At 35.6% G+C, this 22,333-nt stretch overlaps 1 protein-coding gene across 8 annotated transcripts in view; it reads right to left on the reverse strand.

The window, feature by feature from the left end:
- The window catches only part of CDH18 (cadherin 18), a 1,020,275-nt gene that overhangs the window by 337,634 nt on the left and 660,308 nt on the right, over positions 1-22,333 (reverse strand). For all 8 annotated transcript variants that reach the window (XR_005796617.1, XM_040494419.1, XM_040494422.1 and 5 more), the window contains one exon: positions 2,085-2,568. Coding sequence is in view for 7 of the 8 variants with exons in the window: in XM_040494419.1 (XP_040350353.1) it covers positions 2,085-2,312 (228 nt within the window). In the remaining variant the exon portion in view is untranslated. The remainder of the gene's footprint in view (positions 1-2,084; positions 2,569-22,333) is intronic.

Genomic DNA, 22,333 nt, shown 5'->3' on the forward strand with positions numbered 1-22,333 from the left:
AAGACAAGACAAGACAAGACAAGACAAGACAAGACAAGACAAGACAAGACAAGACCAAGTGAGGGGGTCAGGTCAGATAGGGAATAAGAGAACCACATCCTTGGGTATAACAATTTATATTTGTCCACCAATACTAGAAACAGTAGAACAGATACCAATTTCCACAGAACCTCTACCAGCTTGAATAGCTTCACAGACTTCTACCGCCTCCTGATGGGTAACAAGCTCTCAACCATATGCTCATTGGCACCCAGGCCCAGAAAGAATGTCTGAAATTGATCTACCTAATAAGGCTTCATCTTTTACTAGATGAGGCGACCCAAGAGGAAATGAAAGTCGCCCGATCTTTTCCTTTCCAGCAAATTTTGTTTTTTGTTTTTCACGTGGATTGATATGACAAGAAATATCCATAACAAAATATTTATAGTAATAAAATACATTTTCCTTTTTGGGTACTCCTAAAGGGGGGGAGGGCATTTTTTTTTTAATTTTTCTTTTTCTCAAAGATAATAAAGAATTACAGAAAAGTATTCTGAAGTTCATAATAAAAACACGAGTTTCAAGTAATTCAATATATATGTGTATATATGTGTGTGTGTATACACACACACACACACACACATAATTTTAGCACATTTGTTTTCATCTACTTTGTGGAATACTTTGTAGAAATAAATAAATGATGAAGATGAGTTGTTTCATCTCATTTTAATATGCATATAAGAAAAAGACAGAATTGTTTCAGATCTTTTCTTATGTACCACATTCTGACTCCTCAGTTCCTGCTGGCTATGGAAATACAGCTGCAACCCAGTCCCTGTTGGATCAGGGGCGAAGCAGATGGTTTGTGATCCTGTACTGCCTACACATTAGGGAAGCACTATGGCTTGGATCTTGGATGCAGTAGTATTTTTTTTTTTTTTTCAGTACTAACAGTGTTAAAGTGAAAATAAATAGTCAAGCAGGGAGATGAAATTCACTGAGCCTGCCGTCATGGAGATTCTACTGCTGTGCTTACTGTTTCTCCCAGAGGTACTGAGTAAACTAAGTGGCTGCTTCCAAGGATCGGTAATTCATCAGAAGGTCTCTCCACCTCCTGCTCTATTCTCTGCCCTGGAGCCTGCATGACACATGGTGAAGCTGTCCCCAATTAGTGAACACACAGTCACCTGATTGGTTTGGTAAACCATTAAACTGTCTTGTATTTTCACGAGAAAGGGAAGGTGGTCTAAAGTTATGACTATTGGGGCGCCTGGGTGGCTCAGTCGGTTAAGCGTCCGACTTCAGCCAGGTCACGATCTCACGGTCCGGGAGTTCGAGCCCCGCGTCGGGCTCTGGGCTGATGGCTCAGAGCCTGGAGCCTGTTTCCGATTCTGTGTCTCCCTCTCTCTCTGCCCCTCCCCCGTTCATGCTCTGTCTCTCTCTGTCCCAAAAATAAATAAAACGTTGAAAAAAAAAATTAAAGTTATGACTATTTTACCAACTTCACTCTTTAGGAATTTTAACAAAACCTATACATCCTGTGGACATGTAATCTATATTTAAAATATATCAGCATTTTTATGGAAATTAATATGGGGAATTGAAAAAAACATCCATGTGCTTTTAAAAGATGGCTTAGATTCAAATACAATTGCTGTGACCATTAACAAAAATATATTAGATGCCATGAAATATAATAGATGCACATTGTTTCATGTGCATTAGCCATAGATTGAAAAATACAAATACCAATGCACCAGTAAATGGCTTTGTGAATTATAATATACCTTCATGATAATAAAGACAAAATCACTCAATTATGTGTTCAATTCAGTGTTTCTACTTTACACGAAAGAATGTAAAGAGTCATACGGTGGTGAAGAACATTCAGTTCAACATGTATGGACCAATGTTTAGGGAGATGTGACATGACTGGTACACTTTATTTTTTTCAATCATGATTTTGAACCATCCTTTATAAGTAATACCATTCTATAGCATATTTCCCTCTACTTTCTATGTCTTTTCAAATCCCACGCAACTCTACCCTCATCTTATCATAATTTCCTAGAATAGGAAAAAACAAACAAACAAAAACTTACTTTTCCGACATATTGTGGATCGGGTCCCATATGTTCTTCTAAAACAAAGAACTGATTCCAAACCCATCCCCTTTTGGGACGATGGTGGACTTCGGTTTCACCTTCAATGTGTTTGGTCTGGTTTCTGGTCACCTTGATGGAGCTGTGGTGAGCAGTTCCATAACACCTCTGCACAAAACAGAGACAAACGAGGACTGGACAGATACAAGATGTGCTCGTAATTTTCATTGTAAGATAGCTTTCCAGTTCACCGTCTTCTTTCTTTTCCTTGTCAGTTATAAATGCTTAGTGCACATTCAAGAGAGAAGCCAGAGCATCTTTTGGAAGGACAGTCCAAAGTAAATTGTTTAGCGTGTCCATGATTTAACTGCCCATCAGGGAAAGCTCAGACTACATTTACATCCTGAAACACTTGGAGAATCAAATCTGTAGTTGTCTGATTCCAAATCTTCACAGTAAGTGAACACAGGCAACCATTTTCTACCTAATGGATAGAGAGAAAATTATATATATTACAAAACATGGTAGCTTTAAGTATTTTCTCTGAATGCAAATTATACTATTTTGTAGGATGATGCTGATGTGTAAAGAATACATACAAATTCTTTTTGCAATTCACACAAACATGCATACATATAGTCATGCATAAGCTTGTATCCTGCATACATTTTTACAAGGATCTTCTTTACTGTTAATTCTCAATACTTAAAAAAATTAATATATATTTATATTTATGTATTTCTTTGTAAATATATATATTACTTTTAAAAGAATGTATATATTTGAATATTTGTGCATATATATGCATATTTTTATATTTATATATTTATGTGTGTATCAAATCCTTGGAAACAACAGAAATGCAGTCCTAGGGACTGCAGAAATGCTCAGAAACCGACCATGAGAATGTGCACATTTGCGATATGATCTCTTCCAATATATGATCCATTAGGCACTCCTTACTACATGCAAATTTTTGTTTTTGTGTTTATTTTATTTTTGTTAAATGTGATGCAAAATCACAACACATACATGGATTACCTGCTCCATGTGACTCACTGAACTTCACCAAAATACTCAAAATGCTCTAGGGTTGAAAAACTGTTACAGATCATTAAAGCAATCAAGTAGGTAGGTACTTGAATTGCTTAGCAAGCACAAGAGGCAACAATAAAGCAGAGCAGATAGAAAGATAGCTGAAAAAAAAAAGTATGCAACTTAAACTCAGTCCATGCATGGGGATCAGATTGGCATGGCTGAGTATGAGTGAGAGAGCTTCAATTGGCTGAAGCATAGTTTGCGTGGATTTTGATAGTCCTACAGATAATACTCTAGGGTGTGGTCTTCACATATAGGCAAGACAGATTGTAAGCTTGGGGATGACATTACCCACAATTCTAGCAGCTATGTAAAGAAAGGTAAAAGGAAAAAAAGAATGGTAGCAAAAAGATCAGGGGAAAATGCTTGGATTCTCAAATAAGAAATGTCGAAGACTTGGCCTCAGATTTTAGTACAATTGGGACAATCAAGCAAAACCTACGAAATATTTCTAGAAAAAAACAGGCAGGATTTGGGAGGGGAAAAAAAAAGTTGACCCTGAAATTAGTACTTTACAAAAACATGAAATGGTGTAGCAAGTTTTGCGGTATTTTTGTAAGTATGTTTCAATAGGTATTTGGAAGGAAACATGGATTCAAGGTTATGGCTGTTCTATCTAGAAAAATATTAGATGCATAAGTCTCATTTCATAAAGCTCACCCCTGTATATCAACACAAACTGAAATGTAGAGCTGAATCGATTATAAAGTAGCTGACTTATCAATATAAAGACTTAAAAAATTGAATATAAACAATTAGCCATAGCATAATTCTTTCACACAACTGAAAAAAAGTTTCTATCAAGTAGGGAATGTGAAACATCTCACATGAGACTCAGAATACGGTGCTCTTCTCTATCAATACGTCTTCCCATACATTTGGGTAATGATAATGCTCATTTACCAGTTGTTCAAGGATTGTATAGGATTAGAACTAGGATTTCATTTTCATTATCTAGTGAATATAACTTGAAGTTGGTAATATTCTCTGAAAGCAAAGATGTATTTTTCACTGATTTAAATTAAAATGACTCAAAATCTCTAACATAGTTTTTTTCTTTTTTTTTTTTTTAAATACCATTATAGCTCCAGCATGGTGAGAGCACTGGAAAGAAAGTAAAAAAAAAAAAAAATAGATAATATAAAAAAACAGATTTACTTTTTTTTCCAACAATGTACTTATAGTACAAACATGAGTCATCTAAGTTTTTCAAGTCTTACTTTGCTCATTTAACTAAAATTTGTGGCTTTGAATCATTGATTTTAATATTCTTTCCAGTCTAATAAATTATTAAAGACTCTTAATTTTCAAGTCGCAGACTTCAGAAAAGAAACTTTAGTCTTTCTTCTTAGAAGGCAAATTGATGAATATATAGAAGGTGTTATCTTAATAATTTCACACCATTTGGTGTGATTTCTAAATGAAATTAACATCTTTGCCCTTTATGCTAAGTTGTTTAACAAAGCATAATTCATGAGCGAAAGTGAAGAAAGTGGCTTTTGTAATGCATTATAGATATGTAGAATGAGTGTGTTCTTTAAAATAATGATCTAGTCTGTCATTCCAAATATATATAGATGTATTTTAATCTATATATGTATCTTTAGAATCTTCACTGTGATAATTACAAAGTGATAAATAAGGCTCTGTGGAGTGAAAGAACAAATGTAAACATTACTACTGTACTTTTGCAAGTAATCTCATTTACTGTGAGAAGACAGAACTCCAAATATAAAAATATTGTGCTATACTTCAAGAAATCCATCCCTGCATAGACTAGAAACAATTAAAACACAAATAATAAAAAAAAATTATTGAAACTAACACTGTAGAAATATGTTGCAGACATCTGCCATTTTTTAAGTGACATTCAAACAAACACCTTACCTACCATCATGGAAGACTCCAATATATGAGTTCTGATAAGCAGAGCCTTTTCACCTCTGAAAACTTAGGGACCTGACACTTTCTTCTTACAGCCTTTTAGTTAGAATTTATACCAATGGCACAGCCATGTTAATTATATGTTCCAATACCCTGGAACAAATGATGGATGAATGCAGAGACAGCTGAGAAATTTTTCACAGTGTTAGTGAGGTTCTCAAGGTCCAAATGTGGTGGATGTGAGTCCAGAAGCCTTGTGGGAGAGTCCAGGGGCAGGTGCATGAATTTAAGAGTCATTCTAGCTTTACTGTTTCAATGTGAGTACTTGACATTATTTCTTACTGTCTAACTTCCTTTGCTTCCCACTTCCCAAACCAGATTCTTCAGCCCTCACCAGTTTTGATGGTTGAAAAATACTTTCTCCAATAAATTTATTTGCTGCTTTCCATGGCCAAAGCTGCCACATGTTACTTGAAAACAAGAACCTTCTCTGACATAAAGCATTACTGTCATTCCAATAAAGACATAATTTCCAAATAATGCATTAAATGCAATAATGTTTAATGTAGACCTCTCTCCATTGTTCTGTTACTTAAGCTAAGTGAAACAACACTGCTTCCGGAGAGTGGCCCCTTGCTTTTGTAAATACTCCCTCTTCCAAAGTGGAGTTAATAACAGTGTACTATATGAGTCAAGAGACATGACCTCAAATGTTCATCTTGTAGAACACTGTCGTATTTTGTAAGCAGTTTTTCTCTGAGCCTCACAGTTTTCATTTATGAATAAAGATTCTTAATGAATTCTCTTTGAGCATGTTCAGCTATCTAATTATTTGAATTTATGATTTAATAACTATGTATTATTTACAACTTTTCTTACTGTCACTGACTTACATCACTCAAGATTAAATAGCCATTTACAGCTCTTCAATGCATTCCTTCATTCCTGAAGGAAGGCATTCCTTCAGAGAGCTCTGAGGAAACAACATTCTCAGAGAAATGGATTCTCACATTTTTCCCAAATGTTAATGCTTGTAACTTGTGCCTTTGACTGGATATTTTTACCAATTCATTCTTAACTTATAAACCTTGAACTCTAAAGAGGTCTAGAGAATGGCTTTTTTTTTTTTTAAGAAAAGCTTTCTTTGTCCTCTTTTATTTTGAAAATGTCTTTACAAAAACCTACTCTGCTGACATTATTTCATGAATTTATCTTTCTAGTCTTCGTATGTGAGGAGTGACATGAGATATTTCATGTATTCAAAAAATCTAGAATTATAATTGCCACCAGGATCTGAACTCTAGCATTATAGGATACATGTTAGGAATTTATCTGACATTGCATAGAGCACAACTAGCTTAAAAAGAAACTGTCAAAGAAGATAAAGTACAATGGAAAGTCCATATTTTTTGGAATTACTTTCACTGAGTTATATAAAGACATCTTGCCTGAAGAAGTAAGTACACAGCGATGGGAACATAATGCTCAATACACAGAAGGGGACTTTCCAACTATCAAAACTGTAAAGCTATCAGATGAGAAAATTTTTCTTTGTGTCATCTTGGAAACAATGCAACTTAATATTTTAAGAGAGAGACAGAGAGAGAGACAGAGAGAACCAGCCCATTGGGGCAGGGCCCATGGGAGAGGGAAAGAGAATCCCAAGCAGACTCTGCACTGTCAGCATGGGAGCCCAACATTGGACTGCATTTCACAAACCCTGAGAACATGACCTGAGCCAAAATCAAGAGTCTGAAGCTTAACCCACTGAGATACTGAGGAGCCCCAAGATTCATCATTTAAAGCTATAATACTGTCAGGCAGATTTAAATATAAGAGACTTTATATTACATTCGAATTCTGGAGTTGCTTATATTAGGCGAAAGTTACAAATACTGAACAAGAGCCATTTTTAAGAGTAGTAAATATTTATTTAATACTTACCAATCTTTGTATCTGTGTGTGTGTCTCTGAGTGAGTATTTACCTTCATGATGGTCTAAAATCTCAAAATTATCCTGCGGGTTGGTGATAACAGGGATGATGCATTCTCAGGTACATGTCTGATGCTGCAGCTATGGTTTCCATCATTTTGGGATCCAATGATTAAACATATCAGTATCCTTCTCTCATTCTCTGTCTAGCTCTTCTTGATCAATTTCTGATGACACTGACTTCTGAGGTTTTGATTTACCTTCCTGCCTTTCACTCTCCATTGTTTCAATTCTCTATTAGTTTTTGCTTTTGTTTTTGTTTCCTCTCTCTCTCCCTCTCGCTCACTTAGTAATTCATCTGTTTAGGAGAATTACTCTTCTCAGTCTTTGTCAAATAGAGCTCTTGATTACAGTCAAAATGCAAATTCTCATAAACCACAGAGATTTATGCAGGGCTTCACTTAAGTTTGTTTCAAGTTTTATCTCTACGTTGATACCCAAATCAATATTTCCAATCTCAATCTGACCTTTTCAGGAGTCAAGGTTTTGATATAATAAACTGCATTTGCTTAAAGTATATACTTAAATATATATAAATATATTTAAAATTATATATTTGTATACAAATGTGTATACAAAATTAGATATATGTATTTAAAATTATCTCAAAATATGACTCACGCTAAAATATAGTGTGTATATATATATATATATATATATATATATATATATATATATATATAAATAAATAAATCAGAAAGCATTAACTTTTACATACTATGCTTTTCTGCTAGAATTATTAATATTGTAAATATTAATAATGATTATTAAGTTTCATGTAGAAAGTTATGAAAATAGGTTTGCACACAGGCTTTACTCCCTCACATGGCTCATTCCTCTCTCTTTGCCTTAAGAGCCTTACTCTCCAAATTTTATTCAGTAATACCTACCCTCTGAGGTCTAGACTGAAGGGTGTTTCTCCACAAAGACTTCTAGTTTTGGAAAACAATTCTCTTTGGGTCTCTTATGTTTCTGCACATCGTTTGAGTGAGTGGCATTGACAGCTTGCCTGCTGTCATTTTTTTTTTTTTTTTCCCACAGATACATGTATAGCAAACAGCCTTGGAAGAAAGATAGAACATCCCCCTCCCTTTGGGGCAGAAAGCCTGATTGGATTACGTCTTCGTTTAGGACAAAGATTGAAGAGGTCAGCTAGCAGACCTAATATATGACTGAGGATTCCAGAATTGAGAGTTCCTTAGTCATGACCCATAGATAGTATGCGTATGGCATGTACCTGGGCTGCTTCATGTTACCCCATGGGTTGTGAAGAGCAAGGGGAACTCATACCACCAATTGTGATATGGGTAATAAAGTCTTTTGTCTCTGATCCTGAGTCTCATATCTTCTGTCAGCATCTATGAAACTGTGGCAGCCTAACATGTTAGATTGATAGTCGGGTAAAATCTCAAACCCATCACTTGCAAGTCTGGATACCATAGTTCAATAGAACTGTGTGCTTCTCTAAATTACCAGAGCATTATACCATCCTGTCTTACTATGACAGAAACCAGCATTCTAATTATTAATATAGGTGTCATTTCAGTTTTCCTTTATGTCAGTTCTTTGTTTTTGTTTTTGTTTTTTTTTTTTTTTGTTTTTTTTTTTAGTTCTCACACCATGTCTATGTATTGCCATCTCCTGTGAGGTACCTCTCATAATGTAGCTAATAAGTAAACATTTCTTGAGTGAAGAAATAAATGAGAAATAGACGAATTAATTCAGGGTTTGTGCTCCAAGAGTAGTATTAATATATCAAATTTCAAGTTAGAATATTTAACTGTAAAATTTTTTTACAGAAAAACTTTTTAAAAGCATGCTTTGATTTGGTTAACATTATACTTTGTTTTTCACTTCAAAGACTGTCACAACCAAAGACACAAATACTAGAAAAGAAAATTATACTGTATCAATAAAAGCCTGCTTTTTCGCTTAGCTCCTTTTGCACAGGAAATTAAGAAAGCTATCCAAATACTGAGACATGTATGTATTAGTAAACTTTGCAATGTCATATACTATGTCATTATAAGTAACATTTTATTATTTATAATTCAAAATACATGTATGAACATTCCTGCTATGTTGAGCTAGAATAAATAAAGGAAATAAAGCAGGGACTACTATTCATGTTATAACTATTTTTTTCTGTTTCAAGACAAATTATTATTGTTAGATTCAAGCATATTTATATGAAATTGTTAAAAAATTTTAAATTTATTTTGAGAGAGACAGAGACATCATGAGTGGGGGAGGGTCAGAGAGAGAGAGAGAGAGAGAGAGAGAGAGGGAATCCCAAGGAGGCTTTGCACTATCAGCACTGAGCCCGGTGTGGGGCGCGAACTCACAAACTGTGAGATCATGACCCGAGCTGAAATCCAGAGTTAGATACTCAACCTACTGAGCTACCTGGGTGCTCCTATATGAAGTTTTATTTTTATATTTTATGTATTCCTGAAATCACACACATTGAAGGAAAGATAATGTCTTGAAGATACATAAGAATGTAAGATGATATTCACAATGCTGATCTATTTGACTACAATAGGTAATATCATGAAATTACTTCCAATTTTCATGTGGCTGATTCTACCCTTCATATGTCTAGCTAAAATTACTCCAAAAATTAGAAAATGAATATAGAAGAAAATGGTGGTACCAAATGCAACCTTTCCTTACTTATCTGCTTATGTCAGAGTAACAAATAGATATTTTGAATTTCTCCATGTCTTCTCAAATTATTTCTACCTATCACACTATTTTTTAAATCTTTTTTAATGTCTATTTATTTTTGAGACAGAGGGAGAGAGACAGAGCTCGAAGAGAGGAAGGGCCAGAGAGAGAAGGAAAACAGAATCTGAAGCAGGCTCCAGGCTCTGAGCTGTCATCACAGAGCCCCATGTGGGACTTGAACTCACGAACTGTGAGATCGTGACCTGAGCCAAAGTCAGACGCTTAACCGACTGAACCACCCAGGTGCCTCCCTATCACACAATTTTTATATTTAGTTTATATTCTTGTTAAGCACACACACACAACACTATGTATGCACATACACACAGCTAAGATGTTAGGGATTAATGAAATAACTTTCTAGAATGGTTATTCAGTTTGGTTTAAAATATCAAAAAGCACCACTGGTGCAGACTCCTAGATGTCTAAATCACTATCTGGTTTCTATCCCCGAGCACCCTGTACATCTTGCTAAGCATTAAGTCCCTGATCTCCACTTACCCAGAATAAACACTATTATTTCCTACCCTCTCTTGTGGCTTGATATCACCTCAGCACTAAGTTCTAGCCAATGGCATATAAGCTTAGTTTTATCTTTCAACTTCCTGGGAAATTTCCTTAGATTCTTGACATGGGTTTTATCTATTCTTTCCCCTTAAGCCTGCCACTTGAATCCTGAATGTGATGGTTACACCTCCCTTTTGGACCAAGAGAATGAGTGCCATAGCCTGGAGATAAGAGAAGCCATGCAACTTTATCCCAGAGAACATTGTAGAGTGGAGCCTCCATATAAGCCCCAAGCTGCCTTCCTCTGAGCTCAGTTAATAGAGAAAATGTCAGACTTTTTTTTAATGCGACACCTCTTTTGTGTTTGTTATTCAGAGCTGAATTTAGCCCTAATATAACGATCATTGAACTGCAGTAGTATATTCTGAGCCTTTGGATTTCAGGACAGGGGCTGGGATATAGGATATAAAGTACAGAGAAAAGAGAAAACAGGAAAGGAAAATCAGGGGAGGGGGCAATGGCAAGATGATGGATGACACTCTATTCTAACATCCAGAGGACTTATTTTTGGTGACAGTTTTTTCTGCATCTTTTATCACAAATATTAAAATCTTGCTTTTCTCTTTTTCCTCTAAAGCAAGAAACTGTATCTCATGCTGTATCTGCGTCATTCTTGCACACAGCACTAGGCAATGCAAATGGAAGGACTGATCCTTGTCCAAGGTCTCCTTCAACACCTCTGCCTTTGAAGTCTGTCCTCTATCCGAATATAATCTCAACTCTCTGCTCGAAACTGCCTCATCCCTTTGCATCACCTCTAGGATAGAATCCAAACACTTTCAGGTGAAATTCATGGTTTTTCAATATTGGGTACCTTCCCACTTACCCCCTCACCCTCAGTGTCTGCCCAGAAAACACCTACTCGCATTCGATCATGCTGTCTTCTGACAATGCTGTGTTCTTACTAGTCTTTGTGCCTTTGTGCAAGCTGTTTCTTCTCAGTGAAAAGCCCATTCCTCTGTTTTAATGATCTGCGAATCACCAGTCCCCCAAGTCAGTGTTCAGAGCCTATCCACTCAGTTCTAATGGTCCCCTGTTCTATTGTCATGAGGGAGTTTAGAATAAGCCACCTCAAAATATGCCACTCTAGCATAGATTATTTCAAGTTACAGTCACTTGAAAAGCACCAGATGCAAAAGGGCACTCTGAGCTTCCCCAAAGCAGGAGATAATATCCCCATGTGAAAGAAGCCCTCCCTATAGCAGAAGGAAGCAAACATTTCTCAGCACGAAGGATGGAAGTTGAGGTCAAGACACATCTGTAAAAACAAGCCTTGCTAAACTAACTCTTATCTTTCTAGACACATCCCTCTAGCCAATTAACTAAATAGCTCAAGGCCCTTTGCCTTGTCACATTTTCACAATTTACTACTCTTGGTCCAGCCCATCAAATAAGGGTCTGGTTCTAACAGGTTTTTTTTTTTTTCTTTCCATTTTTTATTTCCTTATATAGGCTCCTATGTCACATAAAAGTTATATTAAATAAATGTATATGTTTTCCTCTTGTTAATGTGTGTGTTTTTTGTTTTTTGTTTTTTGTTTTTTTGTTTTTTTGTTTTTTTTTTTTGAGAGAGAGAGAGAGTTAAATAGAAAGTTTGAGGGAGGGACAGAGTAGGAGGGAAAGAGAATCCCAAGCAGGCTCCTACTGTCAGCAAGAAGCCCGACATGGGGCTCAAACTCATGAACCATGAGATCATGACCTGGGCCGAAATCAAGAGTCAGATGGCCTGACTGAGCCACATAGGCGCTTTTTTTTTTTTTTTTTTTTTTTTTTAGTAATCATTTCTCAAGTAAAATGTCTTACCTTTCGTATAAAAAGCAGGCATATGATTCTCCCTCTTTTGGGGTATTTCAGTTTCCTTAATTTACATGGAAATTTGTTGGCTTAATTAAAATGTAACATGGAACATCATTCTTATTTGGATCAAAACTAAGTGTTAATTTTTTTTATGCCATATAGGTACCAAAGTTTTATGTAAACTATTGAGTCAAACCATCCTTGAATTTAAAACTGTGTTAGAGATTTCCTTAGAAAATATAAATCTATAAGGAGCCATAGCATTGTTTATCGTTAAGCAATATACTTGTGAATTTTAATGAGAAATTTTGATAAAATGTCCTAAGCAGAAAAAGACGTGTAGCATTTTTATAAATATACTTAAAATACTATGTTCAAATTGTCTGACGTTTGACAGAACTTTGTATTTCTATTCAGGGTCACATTCACCCTTTACCGTTACAAACATGCTCTTACCAATACAGCCGACTCTCTCACATCACATTGTAAGCTTGTTAGATCTACGTGGCCACACATTAATGCTAAGGATATTCCATTACATGCTATCTGCAGGATGAAGACAAATAGATACATGCATGGTGTTGACACTGCTTCATGATCTACAACCTGGAATGGTTCTCAGTGTTTTTTGTTTTGTTTTGTTTCTGTTTCTGTTTTATCCAATTGCATCACATAAACCGTGTTGTCGGTACAGTTTTTCTAGTTATAGTAAATCTGTCAAATGTTCATAAACTATTCCTAACATGACCAAGAAGACATTTTATCATAAGCCATATACTCATAAAACCCTATGCACTTTATGCACGATAATACTAGTTGAATACACAGTGCCTGTCACACAGCCCTGCATGCTCTGTGTCTCCTGAAATGTATTTCACGGCTTTGGCCCTTGAAAATGGTATACTCGTCTCTCAAACACTAGTGACATTCCTTCCTTGCAATCGCCACCACTCTACATGGGTTAGGCACTTCTCTGCATCCACAGCGCCCTGTAAACAGAGTTTTATTTTGCCCTGTAAACTTTTACCACGATTGTGTTTTCTCAAACAGGATTAGGTCACTTAGCATAATGTCTTTAAGATTCATCCATGTTGTAGCATATAAAAAATTTTCTTTCTTTCTTATAGATGAGTGATATTCCAGTGTGTGTGTATGTGTGTGTGTGTGTGTGTGTGTGTGTGTGTGTGTGTCCCCTACATCATCTTTATCCATACATCTATCAATGGACTTTTAAGTTTGTTGCACCTCTTGGCTGCTGTACATAATGCTGTAATGAACATCAAGTGCAGATATCCCTTCAAGGTCCTGTTTCCATTTCCTTTGAAAATATTCCAAGATGTCAGATTGCTGAATCACATGGTAGTTCTATTTTAATTTTTTGGAACTTTCATACTCTTCTCCATAGTGGCTCTACCCTCTTACATTCCCACCAATGGTACATAAGAGATTTCTTTTTCCATGTCCTTGCCAACACTTGTTATTTCTTGTCTCTTTAATAACAGCCATTCTGGAGCACCTGGGTGGCTCAGTCAGTTAAGTGTCCAACTTCAGCTCAGGTCATGAGCTTGCAGTCCATGAGTTCAAGCCCTGTTTCAGGCTGTGTGCTGACAGCTCAGAGCCTGGAGCTGCTTCCAATTCTGTGTCTTCGTCTCTTTCTGCTCCTCCCTTGCTTATGCTCTGTCTCTCTTTCAAAAATAAACAGTAATTTAAAAAAATAATAGCCATTTTAACAGGTAAGAGGTAATATCTCATTGTGGTTTTGATTTGCATTTCCCCGATTAGTGCTGTTGAGCACATTTTCATGTACTTGTTGGCCATCTGTATGCCTTTTTTAGAAATATATCTATTAAATATTCAGATCCTCTGCCCAAGTTCAATCTGTTTCTTTGCTTTGCTAGACTTAATTGAGTTGTTTATACATTTTGGATATTAATTCCTTACTAGATATATGATTTGCAAATATTTTTACCATTCTTTTTGTGTCTTTTCATTTTGTTGAAGGTTTTCTTTGCTGTGCTGAAATATTTTAGTTCGATGTAACCCTACTTATTTTTGCTTGTATTGTCTTTACTTTTGGTGTCAAATCCAATAAATTATTATCAAGATCAATGTCAAGGAGCTTATTACCTCTGTTTTCTTTTTGGAATTTTGCAGTTTGGGGTCCTACATTTAAGTATTTAATACATTTTGAGCTAACTTTTGTGTATGGTGTAAGACAAAGTTCTAACATTCATTTGCATGTGGATATCAATTTTCCCAGGTAAATGCACCGAAGAAAGATCTTTTCACCATTGTGTATTCTTGGCACTCGTGATTATTTGTTGAGTTTATTTATGGGCTCTTGATTCTTTTCCATTATTTTGTGTGTCTGTTTTTATCCAAGTAATATGCTATTTTGATTAGTATTGTTTTGTAATATGTTTTGAAATCAGGAAATGTGATGCCTTTAGCTTTGTTCTTTCTCAAGATTGTTTGATTTTTAAGGTGTTTTTTTTTTTTTCTTTCTTTCTTTTTGGTTCCATATTGATTTTAGGATTTTTTTCTCTTCATGTAAAATATCATTGTGACTTTGCTGAGGGTTGCTTGCAATAAGTCTGCAGATGACTTTGGGTGGTATGGGCATTTTAGTAATATTCAGTCTCCAATGAATGAGCATGGAATGTATCTCTAATTTGTGGTTTCAATTTCTTCCACCAGTATTTTGTAGTTTTCAGTGTACAAGTTTTATCTCCTTGATTAAGTTTATTCCTGCAGTATTATTTTTGACGCTACTGTAAATGGATTTGATTGTTTTCTTAATTTCCTTTCTGGATTGTTGACAGTGCACGAGAATGCAACTAATTTTTTATGTTGGTTTTATATCTTGCAGCTTTGTTGAATTTGTTCAGTAGTTCTAAGTGCTTGTGTATGGGGGGATCTGTAGGTTTTTCTATATATAAGATCACATAAGTTGTGATTAGATATAATTTTATTTTTCCTTTATAATTTGGGTGACTTTTATATCTTTTTCTTGCCTAGTTGCTCTGAGTAGGACTTCTATTGGTATGTTAAATAGAAGTGGTAAGAGTGGGCATTATTGCTGGGCCTTGACAGCATTCTGAGACAGAAGAGTCACAGTCCCAGCACCTGGGAATTGCCCTAAAAATTACGAGAATGTTGGACATATTGCCCAGTCTTTTCTTTCTTAGGGAGATGCTGGAAGCTTAGAGTTTCCTCCCAATTGCATGATATTGTTCCAGGGGTAGGGATTATGGTCAGAAGGTACCACAAGTATTGCTACTACTTTTGATGTACTTGCTTTCACACTTGCCTGAGGTCCAGAAGCATCATAACTGGATTCTAGATTTCTCATAATAGGAATCTGCCTATGTATGCTTGTTGAATGAGTGTCTTCATGTGAAGAAGTAGGGTCTGGAACTTCCTATCCTGCCATCTTACTGACATCACTCAGGAAATTTAACTTTATACGAAATGAGTAGACACTGGAGAGTTTTGAGGAGTGTATAACATAAACTGAATTAAAAGAACACTCTAACATCCATGGAAAGAATGGAACATGAGGGACCAATTGAACTAAATGAAGAACAGGTTTCAACAGTATTTTAGAAGTGCAAGTGAGAGATAATGGTAGCTAAATATAAGGCCCTACCATAGGAAGGAGAAAGAGTTAGTGTGTATGTATGTGTGTGCGCGCGTGTGTGTGTATATATATATACACACACGCGCGCGCACACACACACACACACACACACACACACACACAAAGACTATGTGTTATACTTCATGATGTTTGGATTGCAAGGCAGAACATTCAAAAAGAATCATAAGAGGTAAAGATTAACAGGGCAAGAATGTAGGGTTCTATTTTTGGTTAGTAAATGTGTGCTACCTCTAAGGCATCTGAAAGGAAATGTCGAGTGAGCAGTCACCTAAATGAGAGCTCAGTGGAGAAGTCAGGAAAAAATGGCATTAGCATGAGAGCAAAATACTGAAGTCACTTAAAGCCATTGGCTAATAAGATCACGTTGGAAGCAACTGAAGTTGGAAAGAGTGTAGGGCATAGGGCTCAGTATTGGACATTCAGTATTTAGAACTAAAAGTAAAGGATTAGGAGCCTGTAAAAGAAATAGAGGAAAGGTGTGATTTGGTGGCAGTGGTACACATAGGTGGCAGGTGAGGTATCATGGAAGCCTACTGCACAAATATTTTAGAGGGGAGACAATTGCACAAGCACTTACATCACTGTATTTATTGATAAAAGACCCAGATACCATTAACCTACTTCTTATACTGAATTTGTTTGTAAATACTTAGAGTACAGAAATGAACTATTTTTTTTAAGAAATGAACATTTTAAACATACATGCTACATGATATACAATGGACTGTGTCTTTAAAGCCATTATCTTATTTAATTAATTTTATGATCTTTTTCTACTTGAAGATACTAAGACTCAAAGCATTGAAATAGCTTGCCTAAAAGTTGAGATATGAAGACAGTTCTATTTGAGTTCAGTGTCTTTCTCCAACAGTAGCTTTAAATAGACATGAGCTTGAGTCATTACGCCTCTCTCTCCTTGTTATTGGTCCTTGAGATGTGAGATATTTAACATCTGAAAACTTTTAGTTCCGTATGTTGGATGATATGATAGTGGGAGCTATAACCCATAAATTTTAGTTAGTATTAGAAGAGCCAAAAGAAGATAAAGTACTCTTTCTGCTTCATAATAAGCCCTTGAAATGTGGTGGTAATATTTTGTTATATGGATATCTCACTTTAGAATTTAATTCATATTTATTTTTATTACATGTTACATTTTTTTTCTATACCCACAATTTAAAGATAGATAAAGGGAAGACAATTCATTTATTATATCTAGTAACTATTATAAAATTCAAAAAGCAAATGGATGCACTATGATAATCAATTATATACAATGTTTAGGATACATGTGATTTTTCTCACACATGAACATTATCTATCTTTCCAACTCAGCTTAGAAAAAACCAGAGTCATACATATTCAGATGTATTCTAATAGCTTCAATGAGATAAGAAACTTACAGTATAAATGAGTCTGATTCTCTTCTCCTGGCAAGCTAGGTTAAACTCTAGGAACAACTTCTACATACTTAAGGGTTTTTAAATGAAAGGATGATTTTCTTTTGTGATGTTGACTTATGATAAATAAAAAGGACATGTGGAAATTATAGAGCATCTTCTCCATCTATTTTGCTATCAGTCTCTCAGATCTAAAAAAAGAAAGTTAATTCTAATATTTTTAAGATATTAGAACTTTTTGAGATATTAATAAAATGAGACATTAAATGTCTAATGTTTTAGGGAGCTTAGGAAGTAAAGGGTTTTACTTTTAATATCCTAAAACTCATTGAATTTTTATTTGCAATCTGCTGTATATATTTCCAGTTATTGCATTATCCTGTTTGTACTTTTATAGCTTTTAGCAATTAGAGAATAAAGTAGGTAATATGTTTGCATAATATAATCATTCAAAAGACCGAATATAAAATAGGGTCTCCCGGTGGTAATAAAGTCCCTGTGGACATCCCAGTTAACTCTTATAGGCTACGAAAGTATAACTTTGTTGAATCGTGTGGAAACAAAACAACAAAAATTTGTAATGTCCTCCAGAGTATTATTAGATAACATGTTGCTATGTTTACATAGGGAATTTGCCACATTGTTAATATAATAGCTACTTTGTGGTCCTATAGAGGTTTTTAGCTGATATATCTTTATTGGGAATATTCAAAAGGTGTTTATATCCAGTTTCCAAATAATTAAAAGTATATTCATCGGTCTAGATTTTTATCCTGAGAACATTTATTATTATGATGACTTTATATTATTTGCTTTTATTATAAAAGGGCTTACCTACTCATGGTAAGAAAACAAATAAATAAAAAAACAATACAATTGGATATAATGTGAAAAGCAAAAATAATAATTTTCTTCCTCTAACACTGAGTTCTACTTTCCATATATGCACAGTGCTGAAGATATGCACACATAGTATTGAAGATAAACTATAAAAAATAATAGCTATATCAACAAACAGAAGATAAATGGGGAATGCTTAATTAATACATTTTTTCCACTAACGAAGTCATATTGTGTTAGTATTTTGGAATTGCTTCTTGCCATAATAATAAGTGCATTTTATGTTTACTATAGACCCAACTTGTTATTTTTAACTACTACACATCACACAATTGCAAGAGTGTACACAATTTCAATATTCAAAAAATCCTATTAATGACCATATGGACATGATATGCTTGAAAAGCAGAAACTCAAATTAGTAGACAGCAATCCTCTTTTGTTTCAAAAAGACTGATTTAAAATCTGCGAGTTTAAGTCAAAAAGAAAACCACACCTTTGGTTTATTGGCTGACAGAATGTTCTATGAAACCTGATTTGTGAAAAAAAAAAAAAAAAGGCAGCCTAAAGTAATAGGTCTTTATTATATTGGTTTTGTACATGTAGATAATTAAGCCCACTTAAGATGTAGTTAAATAGGAAAAAAAAATGTTCACAATATTTCACCCACATCATGTTAAATTTGTAAATGATCAAAATAGAGAACAAGTTATTCGTTACACACCTTGTCTTTCCTAGAGAGACTATATCGATTAGCCAGATGGTAGACTTGAAAATCAAGGTTTTGGAATCAGGCTGATCTAAGTTTGAGTCTGGCTCTGTCACTCAGCACTGGTAAAGTGGGTTATCTGAGCAAGCTAACTTCTGCTACACTGAGTTTGAAACAAGCATAACAACAATCTTCAGTATAATGCAAAAATTATTATATGAGAAAATATCTCTAAGAGCCTGGCCTACATAAATCTCTCAAATGTAATTACTAATAATAATATCATTATTACCGGTAAAACAGTGAGCATTCTATTATTTCCTTTGGGGAGGGCAACCAAACAGTTTTAAGACATCTGCCTACAGGGATGGACCGTGTGGATTCACACGTGAACACATACATCCAAACACAACAGCCATGAGGTCCTAAAGTTCTTTGGTTTCATGTCTGCTCTAATACCTATACTGAAACCCATGTAGGCTGTATCTCTATGTCCCATTATCCATCCTAGGATTCAACCTTTCGTATTTATCACAGACAGCGCAAGCCATGATAGACCACAATAATGCTGCTTTGGTGGTGTATCAGAGAGGTCAGAGATGAAGATTCTTGCATTTCATAAGCAACCAATCTGGATAACTATAGTAGTAGCTACAGAAAACAGAGGTCCTTTTTTTTCCCACTGAAAATTACTGACTTGGGGCGCCTGGGTGGCGCAGTCGGTTAAGCGTCCAACTTCAGCCAGGTCACGATCTCGCGGTCCGTGAGTTCGAGCCCCGCGTCGGGCTCTGGGCTGATGGCTCAGAGCCTGGAGCCTGTTTCCGATTCTGTGTCTCCCTCTCTCTCTGCCCCTCCCCCGTTCATGCTCTGTCTCTCTCTGTCCCAAAAATAAATAAATAAACGTTGAAAAAAAAATTAAAAAAAAAAAAAGAAAATTACTGACTTGCCTTGTACATTTGTGAAAACTGATGCCCTATCCCTCATACAATAGCTAATTTAAAAAGTGAGAATTTTAATAATGGTTCCCATAGAGGCATCGGGGCCAACCCGAATATATGTGTTCTTGTCCAATAATCAATGGCACTGGCCTTGAAGACTATTAATAACTCAACTTTTAAAGAGAATCACCACAGAATTATCTGATATAAAACTCAATGTGCACATAAACATTACTTTCATACCGTACTGACTTTCACTGAAAAGCAGGAAGTACAAAAACACGATTGAGGAAAGACGACAAACCAACAAACAAAATTACCAATGTCTTTTCCCATAAAACTATGAGAGGCTAATGTGTGAATCTGCTGGGGCTATTATAACCAAATACCATAGGCTAGGTGGCTTCACCAACAGAAGTCCAAGACCAAGAATCTAGTTGCTTCAGTTTCTGGTACAGGCTCTCTTCCTAGTCTGTAGTCTGCTGCCTTCTCCATATGCCTCACATCCCCTTTCCTGGTTTCGTGCACACAAGGAGAGAGTGAGAGAGAACAGCTTTCTGGTATCTTTTTTTCATATAAGTACAGTAAACCTATAAGGTCAGGCTCCTATACTTATGGCCTCGTTTAACCTTAATTAGTTCCTTAGATGCCCACCCCCAAATACAGACACACTGAGGATTAAGGCTTCATCATATGAATTTGAGGAAACACATTTAGTCTCTAACAACAAATAATCCCTAGAATCTATATGTAAGAGCTTCCAAAACCTATAGAGATGAGCTAAAGTAAATTCCATATGCTATATATGGAAAGGAATGGAGGCAAAGAACATTGAAAGAGATGTCAAAAGCATGTGGATTCATTAACAGTAAATGTCAGCAAAAATAAACTATGTGAGAATGAATATACATGCCCAGGCGAAAAACCTTATCTGCAGTTGATTATTGGGTGGAAGGAAGGTGTCAGGTTGGCTGAAAAACCTCCCTGGACTCAGTATAATTTAGAAAAAATCAGAGAAGGCAAAACTGCACCTAGTCTCTCTCTCTCTCTCTCTCTCTCACACACACACACACACACACACACACACACACACACACACACCAGATTTCCTAAAATCCATCTGTGTCTGGAAAGAGATGAAGATTCTTGCATTTCATAAGCAACCAATCTGGATAACTATAGTAGTAGCTACAGAAAAGTACTAGGCTGCAATATGGGAGACTTTTTTTCCACTCATGAAATCATAAAAGACAAGACTGTTAAAAACCAATTCATAAAAACTGAAAATGTCTACGTGGCATAATCATGGTAAGCAAAGCAAGCAAACTGTTCAATAATCTTATTCCCTCACCCCAAACTGGGCAAAGTACATAATGAACAATTCACGGAGAACATAACAAGGCTTTTAAATGTATTAGGACAATCATCAATCTCATCATAAGAAACATAGAGATTAAAACTACTTGACATTGGAGAGCCTGGTTGACTCAATCAGTTGAGCATCCAACTTCGGCTCAGGTCATAATCTCAGTTTGTGAGTTTGAGCCCCATATCAGGCTGTCTGCTGTCAGGTCAGAGACTGCTTCAGATCCTCTACCCATCTCTCTCTCTCTGCCCCTCCCCTGCTCTCTCTCTCTCTCTCTCTCTCTCTCTCAAATATAAATGAACATAAAAAAAAAGCACTGCATTGGTATCTAATTCTCACCCAATAGACTGTAAAAACTCCAAAGGTTTGCTAACTCATTTGCAAGACTGTGGGAGGAGGTATGCAGTTTTAAATATAGCTTATGGCTATGTAAAATAGGTCAGTCCCCTCGAGGACAATTTGTCAATTGCTACAAAAATCGCAAAACTTAGATTGTTCGATTAATAAATTCTACTTTAGTGAGCTGTCCTACAGATTAAGATATTTCATTTAAAATTGAAAACAAAAATAAAAGGCAGTCAGCCTACTCTTTTCCTGTCCTGTGAGGATCTTTTTCCTATAGGAATTTCATACACAGGAAACGATCTATGTACAATTCACACAGTGTATAAATTTCACACGACAAATTACAGTATCTCCCATTTGAGGAAGATTGGAAACCAGGAGGAACACACTGGAAAGAAAGGAGGCATTCACCTGCATATATTTCATTTTCCATTTGTTTTAATTATCTAAAAATTTGACACATTTTGAAATAAGAATGGTTGGTGCCTCCCTACACTTCTGCTCACACATCCACGTGTGTAAATAATTCTAGACAAATGCCAAGGAATTGGAACATCTGGTGCTTGAGGTAGTGTGCGGCCCCCAGGGGTGCTTGAGCCTCAAAACACAACATGTTTTTTGGTAAAATGTATTAATAATTACTATCATTTTTATCTATAGTAGATAAAATTGCATGTTGATTTAATGCCCCTGAAATAAGTAGGAGCTTATCACGATTATGTAGATTAAGAAGTGACTACATTTGAGAAGCCAGAGTGTAAAAAAGAAAAAAAAAAATCTTTCAAACTAATAATACAACTTAATATATTTTCAAGGTGGTCTTTAGCGAAGAATTTGGGGATAATGGTGGAAAAGGAGAAGTTATTCTTTTGGGTATCGAGAGGAATTGTGTTTGCTTAAAACCAAAAGAATGTTCACAGC

This window comes from Herpailurus yagouaroundi, unplaced genomic scaffold (assembly GCF_014898765.1).
Source record: "Herpailurus yagouaroundi ecotype Mexico unplaced genomic scaffold, PumYag 29, whole genome shotgun sequence".
NCBI classification, from domain to species: Eukaryota; Metazoa; Chordata; class Mammalia; order Carnivora; family Felidae; genus Herpailurus; species Herpailurus yagouaroundi.